The sequence below is a fragment of the Oryx dammah genome, unplaced genomic scaffold, assembly GCF_014754425.2.
Source record: "Oryx dammah isolate SB20612 unplaced genomic scaffold, SCBI_Odam_1.1 HiC_scaffold_2, whole genome shotgun sequence".
NCBI lineage: Eukaryota > Metazoa > Chordata > Mammalia > Artiodactyla > Bovidae > Oryx > Oryx dammah.
In genome coordinates this window covers 75,221,933-75,243,748 of record NW_024070186.1, presented here as the reverse complement: position 1 = coordinate 75,243,748, position 21,816 = coordinate 75,221,933, and the positions used below count along the sequence as shown (strand labels likewise).

Below are 21,816 nucleotides of genomic sequence, written 5' to 3'. Positions count from 1 at the left end.
TTTTCACTTTCATGCATTGGAGAAGGCAATGGCAACCCACTCCAGTGTTCTTTCCTGGAGAATCCCAGGGACGGGGGAGCCTGGTGGGCTGCCATCTCTGGGATCACACAGAGTCGGACACGACTGAAGCGACTTAGCAGCAGCAGCAGCCAGACCCCTCTGCGTGCTCTCCCTCCCTTTTGCTGTCCTGCCTCGTAACTGCTCAGGATGCAGTGGAGGCAGCACCTTCCGTGGGGCCCTGCCCAGTTCTCCTCCTGTCTGTCCAGCCACTCGGCACCTCCAGCGAGGCACAGGCATGTCTCTTAGCAGCACAGTGTGCAGGGCATACTGGCTATCTGCCCACAGACGGTGAGTTCCTCATCGTGGAGAACAGGCCTTTCACCTGTCTTTCTGGTGTCCAACATAGTAAATGCTCAGTGAGGGTCTGCTGAATAAATGAAGTTAATGAATTTAATCGAATCAGGAGTCCCCTGTCAGAATACCAGTGAAGAGCAGGGATGAATTCTGTGGAGTTTCCAACAATCAACTTCATTCATAATTAAAATGCAGAAAAAGATAGTATTTTTCACCTGTGAAAGGGCAGAAATAAAAAATGAGATAGCTGCATTTTCGTGTGTGAAGAAACGTTGCATTTGTATGTAGACATTACAAATAAACAGCCCTCCACTTTTAGGAGCTTATCTTCCAAGATAACATCACACCTCTGTAAAATTAGATAGGTTATTCGCTACAATATATTTGTTTTTTTGGAAAGTGCAAAAGGTTAGAAACATTCTGTGTCCATCAATAGGAGACCAGTTGAATAAATTATGATATAGTCTTAAAGTTCAGTGTTACACAGCTGTCAAAAAGAATAGTTCCAAGTATGGATATGACACAATCTCCAAGTGAAAAAAAACATATTCAGAGCACTAATAATTTGTTTCAGGGTGAAAAAAATACACAGTTGACCCTTGAACAACACAGATGTGAATTGCATGGGTTCACTTCTGTGTGGATTTTTTTCAATAAGTATATTGGAAAATTTTTAGGAGATTTGGGACAATTTGAAAAAAGAAACCTCACAGATGAACTGTATATCCTAGAAATAAAAGTTTAAGAAAAAGGTATGTCATGAATGCATAAAATATACATATACAAAATACGTGTTTATGTTATTGGTAAGGCTTCTGGTCAGCAGTAGGCTATAGAAGTTAAGTTTGATGGGAATCAAAAGTTATAGGCAGATTTTCAGCTGCATTACAGTGGATGGGGTGACGTGGATAAGTGCCCTTAACTCCACAGTGTTCAAGGTTCTCCTGTATACATATATGCTTTTGTATAGAATACTATGGAGTGATTTTTTTTAACTGTATCAGAACTAGAGGCCTAAAGGATAAATTTTTCTACTGTGTTTTCTCTGCTTTGGTACCTTTTAAACTATGTCATACTTATTTCTAAAAACGTAGTTTGTTTTCAGCTAGTTGAGTGATAGATATGTGTCCAGATTTGCTGAGATCTACAGAATCACTATATAAAATTCACCAGGAAAAGCTTCATGTAATATAAACACTTTTCATCCTGACGTCTCCCCATAGATCACCCCAACCTGTCCCCCTTGCCTTTGAAGTCTCACTCACTTGTTGCCTAGACCATTGGAGTTGGAATGAGCCTTGGACAATTATCTAGTGGTATTTTCTTTAAGTCAAGCTAACACTGCTGCTTTTCCAACACATGTACCTTGTCTTAATTTTCTCTCACCTGCTGCTAAAGTGTGTTACTGTAAAAATATGAATATAGGCTTTCAGACCTGTCTAGATCAAAGCTGTGATAACGAGTAGAATATCAGTACAATACTAATTAACCAGAATCTGAATTATGAGCCAGAGCTCTGTTTCTGTGTAGTAGAAACATGAGCTTTGATCTGGTGGCTTATAACATCAGTGGAATTCCTTGGAGGCAATTATAGTCTCCTCATTCACAGTCCCTGCCACAGACCTATATACATCTATAGGAAACGGGCAAGCTCCTGCTTAGCTGTGCCCTACAGTCCATTCATTCCCTGGTAGCTCAGATGGTGAAGAATCATCTGCAATGCAGGACACCTGGGTTCAATCCCTGGGTCACGAAAATCCCCTGGAGAAGGAAATAGCAACCCACTCCAGTATTCTTGCCTGGAGAATCCCATGTACAGAGGAGACGGGGGGCTACATTTCTTGGGTCACAAAGAGTCAGACACGACTGAGCAACTAACACTTTCACACTCCATTCATAATCAGTCAGTTCAGTTGCTCAGTAGTGTCCAACTCTTTGCGATCCCATAGACTGCAGCACACCAGACCTCCCTGTCCATCACCAACTCCCGGAGTTTGCTCAAACTCATGTCCATCAAGTCGGTGATGCCATCCAACCATCTCATCCCCTGTCATCCTCTTCTCCTGCTCCCAGTCCCTCCCAGCATCAGGGTCTTTTCCAAGGAGTCAGTTCTTCATATCAGGTGGCCAAAGTATTGGAGCTTTAGCATCAGTCCTTCCAGTGAATATTCAGGACTGATTTCCTTTAGAGTTGAATGGTTTGGTCTCCTTGCAGTCCAAGGGACTCTCAAAAGTCTTCTCCAACACCACAGTTCAAAAGCATCAATTCTTCAGCACTCACCTTTCTTTACGATCCAACTGTCACATCCATATATGACTACTGGAAAAAACATAGCTTTGACTAGATGGACCTTTGTCGGAAAAGTAATGTGTCTGCTTCTTAATACGCTATCTAGGTTGGTCATAGCTTTTCTTCCAAGGAGCAAGCGTCTTTTAACTTCATGGCTGCAGTCACCATCTGCAATGATTTTGGAGCCCAAGAAAATAAAGTCTGTCACTGTTTCCATTGTTTCCCCATCTACTTGCCATGAAGTGATGGGACCAGATGCCATGATCTTAGTTTTCTGAATGTTGAGCCAGCTTTTCACTCTCCTCTTTCACTTTCATCAAGAGGCTCTTCAGTTCCTCTTTGCTTTCTGCCATAAGGGTGGTGTCATCTGCATATCTGAGATTATTGATATTTCTCCTGGCAATCTTGATTCCAGCTTGTGCTTCATCCAGCCTGGCATTTCACATGATGTACTCTGAGGGATTGGGGGCAGGAGGAGAAGGGGACGACAGAGGATGAGATGGCTGGATGGCATCACTGACTCGATGGACTTGAGTCTGAGTGAACTCCGGGAGTTGGTGATGGACAGGGAGGCCTGGCGTGCTGCAATTCATGGGGTCGCAGGGTCAGACACAACTGAGCGACTGAACTGAACTGAACTCTGCATGTAAGTTAAATAAGCAGGGTAACAATATACAGCCTTGATGTACTGAACCAGTCTGTTGCTCCATGTCCAGTTCTGACTGTTGCTTCTTGACCTGCATACAGATTTCTCAGGAGGCAGGTAAGGGGGTCTGGTATTACCATCTCTTTTAAGAATTTTTCAGTTTGTTGTGATCCACACAGTCAAAGACTTTGGTGTAGTCAATAAAGCAAAAGTAGATGTTTTTCTGGAACTCTCTTGCTTTTTCTGTGATCCAACAGATATTGGCAAATTCATAGTAAATTTTAGGAATAACACTATACCTTCATAGTAAATTTCAGGAAATAACACTGTACCTTCAAAATCCAGACACCAGAGATTATACAAGAGTAATCCTGGTACTAGGGAAAATATAAACATAAGGCTTTCTACAACAAGGTAGAAAAGGAAAGAAGTGGAATAAACTGTGGCTTTTAGGGGTGGCTTGTGATACAGTAGAGTCACAGATCCACTTTTTTAGATTGTAAGCCATTCTGTTTATAAAATACTGTGGAGACTCAGTCAGCTAAGTTATCTCTTGGGTTGTTAAAAATTGTGACACAAACAAAATGCAAGATTTATTGGGATGATTTTTTTAAAATTCAGTCTCTGTAGCCTAAGGAGACGCCTCTTCTTTCTGCTCATTCCATTCTCTTTGTGATAGTTTTGTTTTGCTGCCAAAATGAAGTGAATCTTGGGTTTGAAAAGAAGCTTGTCTACCTATAGTCTTGTTTCAGCTGCCTCCTGTCTGAGGCAATAAGCAGAGAGGTTCAGTGACTGGCCCAGTGTCTGTCCGTTAGCTTGCCAAGGCAGAGCCAGGATTCAAACTGTCGTCTTCTGTTGCCATCTCAGCACATCTCCATCTGCTGCTTGCGGTGTCAAAATAATGGTGGCCTTTGGGAACAATGAAATATTTTATTAGAGCTGGGGGCAATTATTAGGTTAGACAACCCAGGGAATATATTTAAATTTATATTTCTTCTTTAATCATTGTCCTCCTCTAAGAAATCAAGGCCTCATGGGGACGTCCCTGGTGGTCCAGTGGTTAAGACTCTGAGCTGCCCACACGGGGATGTAGAGGGTGCCAGTTTGATTGCTGGTTGGGGAACTAAGATCCCACATGCTGTATGGCACAGCCAAAAAAAAAGAAAGAAAGAAAGAAAGACCTCGTGGACATTAGTAAATAAAAGCGTTTGCGTTTCCACCAGTATCTGTGCTTAACTATTACAAACTTTGTATTTCCCACCAAGGAACACAAGTACTTGTACTTCAGCACAATAAACAAGGTGCTCTTAAATGGAGAAGAATAATCCGTCGGTTTGCCAGTTGTACGTCTTAGCTGCCAAAGTTTTCCTGAAATGGGACCTTTTGAGCCTGCATCCACAGGTGACATCACTTCAGGAGTTCTAGTGCAGTGCTGGCTCTGTGGACGCCTTCTGATTGGTTATCTGGTTGTGACTCATCAGGTGAGGTCAGAGCCACTCACATTTCTCAGGAGGACCAGGCACTGGCTCTCCTGGGCACATCAGGACCCAAACTGGGGAAATGAATTTGAGGGTGCTGTGCTTCTGTCAACATCAGCCTGATGCCTTCGTGTGTAGGGTGTAGTACAGTCTATGGAGCACTTTCTCATAATTCCCTGGGATATACATGAGGGACAGAGGGGAGGAGAGGGCAGGAGCTGATCACAGTGCTCAGAAGGCTGGGACTCCGTGAACAGTTAGAGGGAGGGCACGGGCTGAACTCTCTTCCCTCCTCACTCACGCTGCAGAAGACAGGTCCCAGCAAAGAAAGCAACAGGGTCGACGTAGGGGGCAACGGTGCACTGCTTCCAGGGAAGGGAGAAGAGGGAGGAGAAGAAACGAAGCTGAGGGAGCAGGACCTCCCATGGTCACCTGCAGAGCCAGGCAGGGTGTTCACTTTTATTCACATCAGGTGTTGACTCCTATAGGCAGTTGCCTATGGATGAGTCCTGCTGGGACCCGCCCGCTAATGATGCTGGTTTGAGGAAGTGATGAAAAGTCTGGAACCAAGTGAGACAGATGCTCTGTTTACTATCTTTGTGAGACAGGGAACTCAGAAGAGAATGTGAATCAGCAGCTGGAAAGAACTCTCTGTTTAAGTGCCAGAGATGTTAGCCCTGTTGTGCACATTCATTCATTCCTCAGATTTCCTGAGTGACTGCTGTATCCTTGTCACCCGTCAGAGCTGTGGATCTGCGGGGGGTAGGGATAGGGTGTGCATAATTTGAGAAGGATTCAGCTAAGGAATCTTGCATTTCTGTCAGCAACACTGGAAAATTTTCTCTAGGCAAAAGTCTGGTCTTTCAAAACTGGTTATAAATTTGTATATTTTTGCAGTTATCTCCCTACCAGTTTGTCTTATTTCAGAATTGATGTAAAGAGATCTTAAGGTGAATCCTCATTCAGATAATGAATCCTTTAAAAAATAAGAGTAATTTATATGCCATCTTTCCCCAGTTCATTCATCTGTTTTTAAAGTTGGCTATTTGACAGTAAAATAAAAATGGATTTTAAAAGGAGAATTCTCTTGCAGTGCAGTAATTAGGACCCTGTGCTTTCACTGCTGAGGGCCCAGTTTCAATCCCTGGTCTAGAAGCTAAGATTCCATAAGCTGCTTGGCACTGCCTAAAAAAAAAGAAAGTTGGCTGTTAAAGTTTTTTAAAAGTTTCACTGTATTAAATCATGTAATACTAGCTCTAAGATCTAATGATTTTCCTTTTTATATCAGCGCTTTATGAGATATTGAAGACCTTCACCGATTTGTTATTCTTTGTATGCTATGAACTGGTTTTATTTTTTTGTTGTGTGAGAAGTTTTTTCTGACTCCTCTCCCAGTTTTGAGACAGAGCTTTCCCTCTGATCTTCTTACTTTCTCCAGAGCTCCCCTTTGAGAAGGAGAAGCAATCTCAGGGGGTTAGGTACTAAGGGGCCATGCTGGCTGGGAAGGAAAGACACCCGTCTGTGGCCGTGCAGGTGTCCCACTGCTGTTCTGCACAGAAACTCCTGCCTCAGCTTCGACTTCCCCACGGTGCTTAGAAACGAGGACTTGTGTGATGCTCTTTACTAGCCGCAAGTACTCCATAAGGATACTGTGCAGAAACACGCGTTAACGGACATTGGGTTCATGTCTAGCTAAAACCCAAGAATATGGTGAGGAAAAGGCAGGAATGGATCAAGGGACCAATTAGGAATGGTAAACGACATGTTTTATTGAAATTAGAGAGTTCTAAGGTAGGTCAGTGCTGTCTTTGTTTACTCTCTAGAATGTAAGCAGAATAAGGGCATTTTTGTTTTTTTTCACCACTGTACCCCAGAACCTAAAACAAGTGCTTGGCTATAGTAATAGATGCTTAGTGAACATCTGTTAAACGAATATGGAACAGTTTTTGATTTAAGCTTAGAAATCATCCTATTCCCCCAAGTCAGATAAAATGTCCAGTATTTAACTTCCAGTCAGAACATGTGGGTATGGGGCTTTGGGTTACTCAGGGTACCTAGCCCTCAGCATGGGTGACATGTTCCTTTTGTGTGAGATGGTGGATGCTGTTGATGTACACTGTGTGGAGAAGTTCCTTCACAAGGGAGGACCCTTTGCCCCTTTTCTCTGCTTACTTGGGATTTAGAGCTATATGAGAGATTCACTGAATTTTTCTTAGTCATCCTGACCATAATGAATAAGATCAAAGTCTTTATAACTGCTGTGAGTAGTTCCTTCTTTTTAGAAGTAAAATGACTGTTGGTTTGTCACTCATGCCCAGGCATTGAGGACTCACAGCTTCTGGCTTGAGTTTTTTTTTATTGTGAAACTGTTTCATCAGTGTATCAAGGCACGCCATTGTACTTGTCTTCAGGGAAGAGCCACCACCTCCATATGAGTCACTCCTGTGATGAGTCCAGTCACAGGAAGGGTTTGCAGTGGCCACTGTGCCGGGAACTACCTTCCCCAGTGTTTTCCAGTCAACAGCCTGTTGCCTTGAGCTGATAAGCATAGACTAGAGTGAGAGAAATTGACTTGGTTGAAGACCAGTCAGTGTCTCCATGAATCACATGTTCTTCTTCTAGTTGGAACACAGACTATGGGGTGGAGAGGGCCAGGAAAAAGAAGCCAGCTGTCAGAACACATGCTCCTGGTGAATTCACTGATGCTGAGTACCTGCTCTGTTCCAGGAAATGGACACAGGAAAAAAGATGCAGGTAAAGGAAGGAAGAGGACAGATTTGAGTGCTGTTTGGAGAACTCAGGAAATCAATTGACAGTGAATTGAAGAGATGCTGAAAGGATGGCACAGGTGTTGGTGATGAGGCATGTGGCTCCCTTTGCCTTTATGATGGTTTTGTATTTACCCTGCACCACACAGGATAACATTTATATATGCAGGCTGTAATTTGTGTTGCATCAGGTATATATATATATATATATATATAATCTGGGCTCAAAATACTATGTGTAAATATTTGGTTTTACCCAGGTTATTCTTAATTACAGATAATGAATTGAGGGCCTTATAAGGGTAACTAATCACTTCATTAGAAACACAGCTTGGTTTTGTTAACTGGAATATTTATCACAGCACAGTTCTTTCACTTCTTGCATGAAAAGCTGTAAGCCGGCTTTGAGATCTTTCAGTCGCAGAGACTCAGTCTTACCCCTCAAGATCTCATCCTCCTGAATCCAGATTCATGTTTATACGTGGTCACATGTGAAGAATGTCCTTTACTTCTGAGATTCCACTCAGCAATCCATATTTCAGGGAGGGTTCTCAAACTCTTCACTTGCCCTGTGAGGTTCGGCACAGCACTGACTGGGGCCAGTGATAATGAGCAAAGGCCCACTAGGCTTGCAGGCATGCGCAGCTCCCAGTCGTGGGCCAGGAGAGCTTTCAACCAGGGGTCAGCTGATCCTGTGAAGGAGTCAGTAGTTAATACTTTTAGTTCCCTCCCTAGGGCGCATTTATATTCAGCAAATTCTTCTGAGAAGCAAAGCTGCTACTGCTGTTTGCTGCTGCTAAGTCACTTCAGTCGTGTCCAACTCTGTGCGACCCCACAGATGGCAGCCCACCAGGCTCCACCATCCCTGGGATTCTTCAGGCAAGAACACTGGAGTGGGTTGCCATTTCCTTCTCCAGTGCATGAAAGTGAAAAGTGAAAGTGAAGTCACTGCTGCTGTTTAGTCAGTTGCTAGGTCATATCCTACTCTTTGGGACCCCATAGACTACAGCCTTCCAGGCTCAAGGAAGCAAAGAACGAGCCACTATAGTGAAGTCTGAGGTGGACAATGAGAGGGAGAACCTGGAAATCTATTCCTAAGACTCATTTTCCTAGGATTTGCTTGAGTTAGCACATCTTGTCCAAGATTTGTTGAACTGAAATATATACATGAAATGTAAGTTTTGTTATTGGTGGTTTAACAATTCCAGAGTGACATTTTAAGAGCAAAGATTTAAACTTATAGATCATAGTCAAAAATATTGCTCCCCAGCTGTGAGACTGGGCAAGGGATTCCTCAGTCGCTCAGTCGTGTCCGACTCTTTGCGACCCCATGAATCGCAGCACGCCAGGCCTCTCTGTCCATCACCATCTCCCGGAGTTCACTGAGACTCACGTCCATCGAGTCCGTGATGCCATCCAGCCATCTCATCCTCGGTCGTCCCCTTCTCCTCCTGCCCCCAATCCCTCCCAGCATCAGAGTCTTTTCCAATGAGTCAGCTCTTCGCATGAGGTGGCCAAAGTACTGGAGCTTCAGCTTTAGCATCATTCCTTCCAAAGAAATCCCAGGGTTGATCTCCTTCAGAATGGACTGGTTGGATCTCCTTGCAGTCCAAGGGACTCTCAAGACTCTTCTCCAACATCACAGTTCAAAAGCATCAATTCTTTGGCACTCAGCCTTCTTCACAGTCCAACTCTCACATCCATACATGACCACTGGAAAAACCAGAGCCTTGACTAGACGGACCTTAGTTAGCAAAGTAATGTCTCTGCTTTTGAATATACTATCTAGGTTGGTCATAACTTTTCTTCCAAGGAGTAAGCGTCTTTTAATTTCATGGCTGCAGTCACCATCTGCAGTGATTTTGGAGCCCAAAAAAATAAAGTCTGACACTGTTTCCACTGTTGCTCCATCTATTTCCCATGGAGTGATGGGACCAGATGCCATGATCTTCGTTTTCTGAATGTTGAGCTTTAAGCCAACTTTTTCACTCTCCTCTTTCACTTTCATCAAGAGGCTTTTTAGCTCCTCTTCACTTTCTGCCATACGGGTGGTGTCATCTGCATATCTGAGGTTATTGATATTTCTCCCGGCAATCTTGATTCCAGCTTGTGTTTCTCATGATGTACTCTGCATAGAAGTTACATAAGCAGGGTGACAATATACAGCCTTGACGTACTCCTTTTCCTATTTGGAACCAGTCTGTTGTTCCATGTCCAGTTCTAACTGTTGCTTCCTGACCTGCATACAAGATTTCTCAAGAGGCAGGTTAGGTGGTCTGGTATTCCCATCTCTTTCAGAACCTTCCACAGTTTATTGTGATCCACGCCGTCAAAGGCTTTGGCATAGTCAATAAAGCAGAAATAGATGTTTTTTTGGAACTCTCTTGCTCAGTTTACTTATCTGAAAATGAGGATATCCATCTGTACTTCACAGGGGAAGTGGTGAGGCTTGAATGGAATGCTCAGCACCTATGGCTCAAGCAGTAAAGAATCTGCCTGCAATGCAGGAGACACAGGAGACCTGGGTTTCATCCCTGGGTCAGGAAGATCCCCTGGAGGAGGGCATGGCAACCCACTCCAGTATTCATGCTGGGAAAATTCCATGGACAGAGGAGCCTGGTGGACCATGATCCATGGGGACACAACTGAATCGACTGAGCACACTCACATGCGCATGCACACACACACACACACACAGCATAAGTAGTGGTGGTTTGGGGGAAAGCTTCTGCTAAAAACACTGTGATTAACATGTTGGGTGTATCTCTGAAACATTAATAAACTCATCAAATAATATAATTTGGAGAATGGGCAAGTGTTCCATGAAGCCCATGGAGAAATTCTGGTAAAGCTAGAGCTAAAATTGTATTTATTTCTCTGTATTGTCACAAAATGAGTTAACGAGGTGGTTTGGTAGGTGGGAAAGGTGGTATTATCTGTAGGGAATTGTACACTAACTTTGATAAAACTGGTCACCGTTTTTCTATGTCAAGTTTTTTTGGTTTGCGGTTTTTGTTTGTTTGTTTGCTTTTGCTTTAATTTACTAAAGATGTCTTTGATAAAGAAAAATAAGTATTTTCCCTGAATAAGTATTAAGATTTTTGGTCTTCCTTCTGTTCAAATATTTCTATTTACCATTACTTGAGTAAGAAGCCCCCTTTAAAAAAACTGAATATGAATCAAAAAAGAGATTTTAGATATTGACTTCCTTTTTAAAGAACTAAAATAGTGAGCCTCTGAGGAATGTGATTATCTCCTTCACTAGAACAGTATATGGTGGTTTCAATCTACAGTCAAGCATACTGATTCCTTTTAACAGAAGATGATTTTGATCTTCCTGAAAGGTTTGTAGAACCCTGCAGTTGCAGTGAAACTCAGTGGTCATTTAATGCAGATGGTACTGGTTGCACCTGACCCACTAGGGGGACTCCTTCTCTCCTTGCCCAGGAGTGGCAGCCTGACCTGTCTTCTCACCAACATGTCATCATCTAATTACACTGACTATTCTCTTTTCTCCTTCTACCTCTTTCAAGAACAATGAAGAATCCTTGATGTTTTTCTCAATGGGGAAGTCTAGAGTTGTGTTGGCAACCTCTTGAAAAGTCAAGGCCTCTTTGAGAGGTAAATGAATAAGTTACAAGGTCTCAAACTATTGCTAATCATAGTCCCTGATTTCTTTTCTGTGCCGTTCAAGTAGTAGACTTTCAAGAGGTCCTTTCTGTGAATTCTCATGAAGCATGAGTGTATTTGGGCCACTTGGGGGTTTATGGTTTTGCGGACATAAGTTTATAGACCAAGGGAATTTACTGGTTTGTAACTGCAGTTCTTCTGGCTCAAAACCCTTTGCAACAGAGCACCACAATAATACCTGACTTAATCCTTTTATGATTTGGCCATAATACTGCTAATATTCACAGGGACTTTACTCTGATCACATATTTTCTTCTCCATTAAAAAAAAAAAAAAACCAAAGCTTTTTTCACTTTTTAACAGTTTTTATTTTGAAAGCCTTTGGTTTTCTAATAACTTATGTTTAGGATTACATAGAGGCAGAGGCAATTATTCTTAATAATTTAGTAACAAAATGACTTTAACAGTTTTACTGACTTTTTAAAATCATGCCCTGTGCCCTGTGTGTGTGTGTTTGGGGTGGGGTTTACTTTAAAAGACAGCTGAGTGCTGTGTAGGAGATTGGACATGGCTATCACTGGTGATTCATTTGCTTCCCTGATTCATTCCTAGCCTAGGTCCTAGTTCAAGTTAGCACAGGATGTCCCTTGTACAGAATGTCCAGAGGTTTTAAGGAGAACTTTCAGAACTAATGAGGAATGGGAGGGAGATAAAGTGCCTCAAACACTAATGAGGGCAGGGGATGCAGAGGAATCCGACCGTAGCACTAGAAAAGGAGGCGTGGCCGAGAGCGCCGGTGGTTTCAGTCTTGGCTCTGCCACTGTCCTTGGAGTCGCTTAGCACACCTGCCTCTAGATAGTGCACGTGCCATGGTGCTTTGGTTTCCTTCCAAGATGAGGACCATGTGTCATCTGATGGAGTTCAAAATTGCTAGGAAACAGATGGGACCTCGTTGGGTAGTATCTGCCATTGAACCCTGTAAGCACTCTTATAGAATCCTTTTTGCTTCCTCTGTTGCTTCTCTTGCCTACAGTTTTCCCAAGATCTTCTGATCCTTAGCTCACCTAATTTTCAAATGGAATCTGAGATCCTATGAGCTGAGTTTCCACAATATATGTTAACTTTCTTCTCTACTGTGGCCTCCCTGCATGGTTAAGGCATGGCCTAGAGTTCCCAGTGTGGCGCACGCGCGCGCGCGCACACACACAGGTGTGGGGTGGTTCTTCAAAATCACAGAGATGCCTTGAGAATTAAATATGATTTTACTTCTCCAGCTGATTGTTCAGCTATTTTAAGCAATAGATTCTACCATACAAAATAATTCCTGACAGGTCCTTGAAATTTGTAATAATGGACATCTAGTTTTATCTGAAATTCACTCAGAGCTTTAATAGAAAGGAATAGGAAATATCCTCTAGGCATCTACAGCACAAAGATAATAACACATTCATAAAAAGTATCTTGCTTCACTTATATGTTGAGGAGCCTTAGAAGAGCTGCATTTGAGTTTCTCTGTTTAGTTGAGCTTTGTCTACTTGTGTATACTGTTGTCACCAATCACCTAGAATACAGAATCCATCACAGTGGACAGTTTCCTAGCCAAACAGGAGAGTTGTAGGGCCATATTATTCTTTTCCTGGATGTCGTAGAGGCTGAGCTTCTTGCCCGAGCAGAGAAGACAAAATAGAAGCACATAGCGCAGTTGGCATACTTGGATATAAAAGTGGGAAATTCTGAGTCCCTGACTCCTAAAGCCTCGGGGAAAGAGCCTGTTTGTCTGTATCAATGGCTTAACTGCAGGTCTTATTCTGCTTTCAGTTACAGTTTTTAAAAAATCACACTCATGTTCCTTACCGCCTTTGTTTACTCTTGTTTTTAAGGAAGACTGGGCGTGTTGAAGACTCAGACCTGGCACACATATAAACTACAGGTGTGACAAATTATTTTGGGTGGAAGGGTAAGAGCCCAAAGTTAGAGCATTTCCTGGGGCAAGAGAATTTAAAGAGAAGGAGATGGAGGACAGGGCAGGAACAGGGTCATGAGTGGAAATTTGGACATGGTGAAAGTCATTCAAAGAAGACAGAAGCAACCAGTCCTGTTTGTGTTTCAGAAAGTCACTGGTGGCCAAGTGTGGGGTGGATGGGAGAGGAGAGAAATGTGAGATGGCCAGCAGGCCAGCTAGTAGCTGGCTGTAATTGTTCTGGGGGGTGGCAAGGATGAGAAGATATGTCAATTATGTATATGTAGAGAAGCTTCGGAGGAGGCAGTGGCACCCCACACCAGTACTCTTGCCTGGAAAATCCTATGGATGGAGGAGCCTGGAAGACTGCACTCCATGGGGTCGCTGAGGGTTGGACACGACTGAGTGACTTCACTTTCACTTTTCACTGTCATGCATTGGAGAAGGAAACAGCAACCCACTCCAGTGTTCTTGCCTGGAGAATCCCAGGGATGGGGGAGCCTGGTGGGCTGCCGTCTGTGGGGTCGCACAGAGTCAGACATGACTGAAGTGACTTAGCAGTAGAGAAGCTTGATTTATAATATAATGGAACTATGATATTATTCCTTTTTTAAAAAAAGGAATTAAAAAACTTTGTTCTTAAAACCAATCACTTTCCTAAGTATAAATTTTCCTATTGTACAAATTTGGCTTGTTAGCGAGCAGGGCACATATTTATGGATTTCAAGGGAGAAAGATCCACATATGTTGTTCAAGATCGAGCCAAATGCTGGGTTTCTTCTCTAAAGAAAAGAGGGGAAAGAAGTCTTTCCCTCTCCTCTTTACTCCCTGACAATGAAGGAAAGAACCTGTGGGGCTGGAGGGCCCACAGCATCGTAAGTAGACTACAGCCAGCAACAGCAGTGCTTTTACAGCCCCCAGAGCTCCATGTTCTCCTTCTCTGCTGTGTGCTTGGCCCCTGGCTGCACAGGAGACCAGTAAACAAGAAGCCTGTCCTTGAGGAAATTTCCAATCCAGAGAGGGGACAGTGCCAGCAGATAAGTAATTAGAGCATAGAGGGAACTGTTATAAAAACTTAAGAGTGCATGGAAACCACTCTTTTCTGGAGATGCCCTGGAATTGTCTGCAGATGTGAGCTGGGTTTTGAAGGGCACACAGAAATCCCTCCCAAGGGAAAAGGAGTCAAGCATTCCGGGTACCCTGACGAGATGACACAGTGTCTAGATGATGCCATGAGAGTTAGCGGATCCCAAAGATCCTGGTCACTCCTGATCTGGAGAAACAAGTCTCTCAGGGTGTTTTCCCAGGTGACCTGACTGAGCTCCAGGTGAGCAGGTTCTACTGCAGTGAGCTCCATTTCCCCTTTTCAATTCTCAGTTCTTTTTCTTTCCATCCTGGTCTAAGGTTAGAGATGAGATGCACTAACTTTTTAGAGATGCTTTCTCCCAGAACCCTGCTTAATGAATGTGCAGTTACTCAGCTGATTGCCTGACGTGCAGTCCTGACACGACATATTATGAAGTGTCATTATTTTAGACCCATTCAGTTAGGATTTGGGATCATCTGGACTGGGTGGAATTTGATTATTTATACACTGTGAACAAAGGAGTTTGCTAGATAAATTAATCCTCTGTTAAATAAGATTCCAAGAAGGATGCAATCATGTAGAAAGTAAGGTGTTTGGGTTTTCTTTATTTTTTAATCAGGTTCCAGGATACTTTAAAAAAATGAATCTTGTCAATTCATGAAAGCAGCTCTAGTAGGAGTTTTAATTGTTAATTTTTTAAACCAAATAAGACATGAACATATTCTCATTTTTACAAAAAGCAAACAAACCAGAACTAAAATAAAAAGTACATGTCTCATTTTGCCAACTAAATGTTTGTAGCTACCTTTTTCTTTACATATACACACATTTAATGACATGTAGTTTTGTTTTCCACTCTTGTAAAACAGGATCAGCCTAATCTGTAACTAGCTCTCATCTTACGGTATTTTAAGATGAGTGTCCTATGACCACGGACATATGTCTACTACATTCTTTTGGACAGCTGTGTGATGTTCCATATTATAGCTGTACTACAGTTTACTTATTCATCTCCCTGATGGTGGATATTCAGATGATTTTCATTCTTTGTCAGAACAAAGCATTAGTATCTGTCTTTATTCAAATCTTTGTGTCTGTGCACAAGTTTCTTCCAATAAGATTTCTCTTGAATTCTTGGTTAGCAGTTGGAGTCAATGTTTATTTATACTTGGAGATAACGAAAGTATTTTTCTTAGAAATACTCAATTTTTCCTGCAAATTATGCTGCCTTTTCTATAAATAGTTAGGCTTGTGACATCCTTTGTGGAGCATTCCATGCAGCCACTGTATGGGATGGTGTCAGCAATTTTATTATAAACTCTTGCCAAAGGCAGTGTCAGAAATGAGCCTGCATAGCACAGAAGTAGAAATTAGTTCTTGATTCTTTTTTCTCCTTCCTATCCTGACACAAGATTATAGAGATTCTACAGAGTGGCTTATTAGTATAGTCATTTAAGCAGCTGTGGTAAAACGTGAATGCATTCTTTTTTTTTTTTTAAATAAGATGGAATTAGGATATGGGATCTGGAAGAGAGGGATGGCCTTCCCTTAATTTAATAAAAACAATCTGAGAAAACAGGAGCCCCTCAGATCTTTTATTGTTTGTTTCTTATTTCCTCTGCCTATGCACTTCTCTGTCTCTCTCCTTTTTCTCTCTGCGTGAATTGTAACATTGCTTTCTGTGGCTGTGGCCCAGATTAAAGCGGTGGAGAAATTTGTGACTGCATAGAGCAACTGTTTGGTACCTCTGACACAAAGGAGAGGAAAAGTAACAGGGCACACTTTGGCTGCCGCATCTCCACTCTTGCAGCCCCTGAAGGGGATTTTTATGGGATCTCAGTGCCAAATCCTTCCAGTGACATGACCTCGCCAATATTGAAATGTGATTTGTGTTTTCCTTCCAAGATCTAGGATGTAATTCAAAGATAGAAAAATTCTTATCTTCTTGTTTCTGTTCTTTTTTCTATCTAATTTTAAAGCTTAGGTTAAAAACAAGAAATGATCTAAATCAGAGTTATCAGACCAGTAAGATGTCTTGGAAAAAGAGAAAGATCTTCTGAATAAAAAGGCAGGAGAAGGATTTCCCTGGTGGTCCAATGCTTCCAATGCAGGGGCTATGGGTTCAATCTCTAGTCAGGGAACTAAGATCCCACATGCATCAAGGCCTAAAAAAAAAGGCAGAAGGTCCAAATATCCAACAATAGGGTTGGGTTAGGTGGTGCTAGTGGTAAAGAACCCACCTGCCAATACAGGAGACATAAGGGATGAGGGTTTGATCACTGGGTTGGGAAGATCCCTTGGAGGAGGGCATGGCAACCCACTCCACTATTCTTGCCTGGAGAATCCCATGGACAGAGGAGCCTGGCAGGCTACAGTCCATAGGGTTGCAAAAAGTCAGACATGACTAAAGCAACTTGTCACACACACAAGTGCACTTTGGTGCATCCAACATGTGTAAAATAGAATGAGGATGCTCTCTCTCTGCCAATGTATCAATAGAAAGATATTACTGTTAGGTGAAAAAAAACAAGATGCAGTGAGTGTGTAGAATATGCAAATATTTCTCTTAAGAAAAGGGGAAAACAAGAATGTATATTTGGATTTACTAGTATTTGCATAAGGAAACTGAAGGTTACACAAGCAATGAGTAAGACTGTTCATGGAATGCCTCTTTAAAGTGTCCTAATTTTTGAATTAGGACTGTATTACCTACTCAGAAATAAAAAATAATTTTTTAAAAGGAAATTCTGAGTTGTTAGCAAAGATCTTGTTTAAACCCACTATATATGTGATTTTACTTCTCATAGGTACCTTTTAGGGTAGGGTCAGTTGCAGGACCATGTATTTTGAGGAGAAAGGGAATAATCTATAATTATAACATATATGGCAATTTAAATTCTAACTAATTTTCGTAGGAAATTGAAATGGTAGATTTGCATCCAAACTGTTTCTTTAGGTTGTTTGGACTTCTTAGGTTTGTTCTTAATTTTTTTCTTCAAAGTAATTGAAAACTTTAAAACAAGATGCTCTTTTGTTTTTTAATTTTTAATGATTTACAATATTACATTAGTTTCAGGTGTACAGCATAGTGATTCAGTTTTTTTCTGTTTTTTTTTTTTTTTTTTCAGATTATATTCCATTGTAGCTTATTACAAAATGTCAGGTGTGATTCCCTATGCTGTACAGTAGAACATTATGTAATGACAAAGGGATTAAAACAAGAAGAGGATATCATATTTATTAACATATATGCTCCCAATATAGGATCACCTAAATATATAAAGCAAATACTAACAGATGGGCAAAATTGATGATTAGCTTAAAACAAGATGTTCTTGATTCACCATCAGAGTCCCTTGCTGAGGCCTTGGTTAACATGTGAGAAAGTGTGGTATTAAGCCTGTTTGTTGTGTCTGTGCTTTTATTTTCTACAGGAGCAGGAAAATTCAGATTCGAAACATCCCTCCTCACCTGCAGTGGGAGGTAGGCCAATGTCTTTTCTGTATTTATTATCTTCCTGCTCTCTGTCTTCATTTGCTAATGGAGTAACAGGGCATTTTGTCCCTTCGTTATAGTTCCCTTTCACGTTTAGGAATTAGAGGTCTTCAGCACCCTAATGGGAATGATCTGCCCTGAGTTTGGGGTCAGAGTCATCCCTTTTGTTGTGCTGGATATACACTTTGATCCCTTAAGTTCTGTCTTCTCGGGAACCAAGCACCAACAGACAAACTAAACAAAATAAATGCCTTGCTTGTGATTTTTATCCCGTGATTTTAGAAAAGATTTTTACCTTTCTAAATTGTGTTTTGGGAGGAAATAAATGGAAAATCAATAAGAATAGAAGGTTCTTTGTTAGTTTGGGCAAGCGTTTTGTTTATTTGGAATTAATTGGTGTGAATAACAATTAAGACATATTTTCAGAGTTGTAAAATTTCTTACAAGATTGTTACCTTGAAATAAGATAGAATATGAGGAGTAGCCTTATTGCCTCATTTAAAGGCACACTGCCCCATGTTCCCCAACTCAAACGGAATCAAAATAGACTTAAAGGAAGTAGAATGTTTTGGCTAACATTTTTGTTACTTTAAGGGAAAAAAAAAAACACTTTTTATTGTGGAAAATTTTGAGCATATATATATATCTCATTGCTTCATAAAATAAGGAGATCCCTAAAGGAAATCTGATGGAAGAATGGTTAAATCTTTCAGAAAGGAGAAGTGCTTTTTGTACATTAGTCTGCTTCTCATTTCAAAAGCAAATGGGCTCCAACCATCATGAACGTGATTGTTAACAATTACTAAGAAAACTGCTGTGTTTCCTCAGTGAACAGACTACTCAGGAGCCAATAAGCAAATGAAAGCCCTGTATATCCATTCATTTCTAGCTGTTTTTATGAAGACCTGAAATTCTGACAGTGAAGCTTCTTTTTCAGGTGTTGGATGGACTTTTGGCTCAGTGTGGGACAGTGGAGAACGTGGAGCAAGGTAATAAGTGCTGAAATTAGCCTGTTGAATTTTGAGAGGAATATTGCCTGTTAACTTTTTTAGGTTGGGTCAAATCCAAGGACAAATAACAAGTTTAAATTCCATTGAAGCAAGCTTCCTAGAGTGTACGTTTGTATGTCTGCATGTATGTAAGAAATGTCTGTATCTGTCTATCCATATCTATTTATTCAAAGAATGGTTTTCAGACTATATTTCTTATACTCTGTAATGTACTCAAGCACTGGACAAATTGCTGTCAGGATGGGGGAAGCTTAATTCATTTGGAAGTAACTGTATTTATACTATGACAACTCTCGTCTTGCTGATGAAGAACAACACACCCCTGATGTCTTGGGCTGTTTTCCAAGGTGTAGGATTCCTACACCATTACCACCTGGAGCACTTGGGAAAATGCAGTTTCCTGGGGCTCACCATAGACAGATTTACAAAGTAAGATTCTCGGGGGGAAGAAGTCATGAAACTGTGTTTTAAACAGTCATTTCCAAGTGATTTTTGTGTGTATTCATTTGAGAGCCTCTGTCTTGGGAACAGTGTTGTAAATCCCAGAAAATGTATATTCTTTTTCCTGGCACTTTATTTTTACCTTCTAAAACATTTACCTTTACAGACAGTGAAGGCATACATAACTGTTAATATTCACTTAGGAAAAAAAATCACAGAAAATGCATTTTCTCATATGCAGTCTGTCTGCTAGTATAGTTAATATAATAGTTTTTAAAGCAGTAATTATTCAGATGCTCTATACTCCATGAATATTAAAAATGTTATTATTCAGTTTCATGCTTCTGATTGCCCATCCCCAAGTTGGGAGATAGGCCCACCAAGGAAAGGGAAAGAGCCGGAAAGAAGACATGATTTATAAGGATTCTGTGTTCTCAGTTCTTGTTATTTCCCTCAAATGGAAGAATTGGATGTTGTAGGCAAGATGACCTTCCAGACATGAACCTGTACAAGTTACTAGCTAAGACCATGTTATAAACTCAGGACAGTGCCATGCAAGGAAGAAATACTCCAGGCCCCTGGGGCAGTCCACAGCTCCAGGAGCACCTGTGCCCTCGAGAGCACCCTAGCTGCCTCATGACTGTAGGGTAGAAGTGTTGGGCTGTTGTTTTGTTCTGTTTCATAGGTAATTCCTGATTCAGCAGGAAAGCATTCTGCAGGAGAATTTTAAGAATCTTTATAGAGCTTTCATGTCCAATGAAATAAAGTATTTGAATGGAGTTCAGTTCCCCCTAGAATCACAGGTCTGATTTCCTGAAGACAGATGTCTTTGAAGAACAAAGAATAAAAATTAGAACGAATCTGAGACTTTTAGTGGGTAGCTTTATTCAGGAGGTTCAAACCCAGCCCCTTCATCCTTTTCGGGTCTGCAGCCTCATCTGTTGCACTCCAAAGTGTAACTCTGAGACCTAGTAGCATTCAGGGTGTCAGCACCGAGAGAGGGTGGTTGTGGGTGCACATGGCCTATTTTGCGCGGAGAGGTGCAGTCCTGTGAGGACCTCTGTGATAGAAAGCAACACGAACACTCTGAGGCCGAGGCCAGGACTGGGTTCAGTGTTGGTGACCCATATGTCTCAATGGCAGTTCCTTCCTGAGGAGTATGCACCCCTCCCCATAAGGGCTGCAGCCGCTTTGAAGTTATTGGATAACAGTAACCGTTAACCTTTTTGGAAATCATATGGAAATTTTAAGACAGAAAAATCCACGTCCCCACAGATTTGAATATTTGCAGGGAAGTGGGGAGGGTGAGTATAGGATTCCTGAAGCTCTAACATGGGTTCAAAATTAAGAATCCTTGCACTAGAGGCTTTTATTATTACTTTGAAAAGCAGCTCTAGTGTGGTTTTCTTGAATTATGCTCTGCTGAATGCTGTTAATTCCAAGTCTCCTAATAGCTTAAATGTTTTAATGGAGAAGATTTTGAATTAGTCATGTCTGTTGGTTTTGGGGAAACCAATATACTTTTGGTCTAAGTTTACTGACTTGGATGGAGAAAGTTTTGTCCTGTCTTTTGAATTCATTTTTAACACCTGACTTTGGAAGAAGATGTATCAATTGTTAATCAAGATAAGCCAACTCACAAGAGTGATATCTTGTTAGCCACTCTTAGAGTTTATATGTTCTCATCTTCAGCCAAGTGGGTTGGAATTGCCAGTTTTCTTGATTCATTGTACACAGTTACTAGATTTAACTCACACAGTCGAATTCAGTCAAACTGGAACAAATATTGTAATAGTTCAACCTTGTCCATGAACGAACAATTAAAATTAAAATATTTTCTTCTTATTATATATATATACCCAATTATTTAAAAATTATAGCAGATAAAACTGATAGGGGTACAGTAAATTAATACGAACTTCTTGGAGAGTAATTTGAAAATAATCATTAAAAAGCATTATGTTCTTTTTACCCAATTATTTTTCTCCTAAATGACCCTAAAAATAAGTAATTCAGAAGAACACAAATCAAGTGGTATTTGCAACAGTGGTGATTTTTACCAACAGTCTTCAGAGTAGCAAATATTGAGAACAACCATTTGTCAACAATTAAGAAATGGTTAGGCAAAAATCATGGCCCATTTGCTTGCTGCAATTTTATGTAGACATTAAAAATGAAAAATCCAAAGAAACTGTGCATAAACATATACACATGCAGAAGTGTTGATAAAATAAGTAGAAAATACAGCTTTAAGTTATATATATGTAATTGATTACAAATGTGTATATTCAATTGATTGTAAATTACAATGAGTGCACATGAATAAAGATAGAATTCAAATAACTCTTAAGAGTTTAAACAATGAGATTTTTGTGCATTTTTCTCTATTTACATTGAGCCAGAGGGCTACACCTTTTTTTTTTTTCTGTGACAATGTAGTTTTTGCTTCTTTCCTAGTCAACACAGACACAGAAACTGCCGTTGTCAACGTCACATATGCAACAAGAGAAGAAGCTAAAACGTAAGTGGATTTAGCTTATTTCCCTTTAAATCTGGGCTGGGGAATGCCGGGGAAGCTTGTCTCTGGATTCCACTGAATCCTGTGTTTATAAATCTTTTCTGAAAAGATGCAGGTCTTTGACGCATCAGTGGTAGTAG

At 41.0% G+C, this 21,816-nt stretch overlaps 1 protein-coding gene across 2 annotated transcripts in view; it reads left to right on the top strand.

The window, feature by feature from the left end:
* IGF2BP2 (insulin like growth factor 2 mRNA binding protein 2) overlaps positions 1-21,816 on the top strand; it is a 166,784-nt gene that overhangs the window by 104,917 nt on the left and 40,051 nt on the right. For both annotated transcript variants that reach the window (XM_040252551.1, XM_040252543.1), the window contains exons 3-5: positions 17,647-17,695; positions 18,645-18,696; positions 21,616-21,679. In XM_040252551.1, coding sequence (XP_040108485.1) covers positions 17,647-17,695; positions 18,645-18,696; positions 21,616-21,679 — 165 coding nt within the window. The remainder of the gene's footprint in view (positions 1-17,646; positions 17,696-18,644; positions 18,697-21,615; positions 21,680-21,816) is intronic.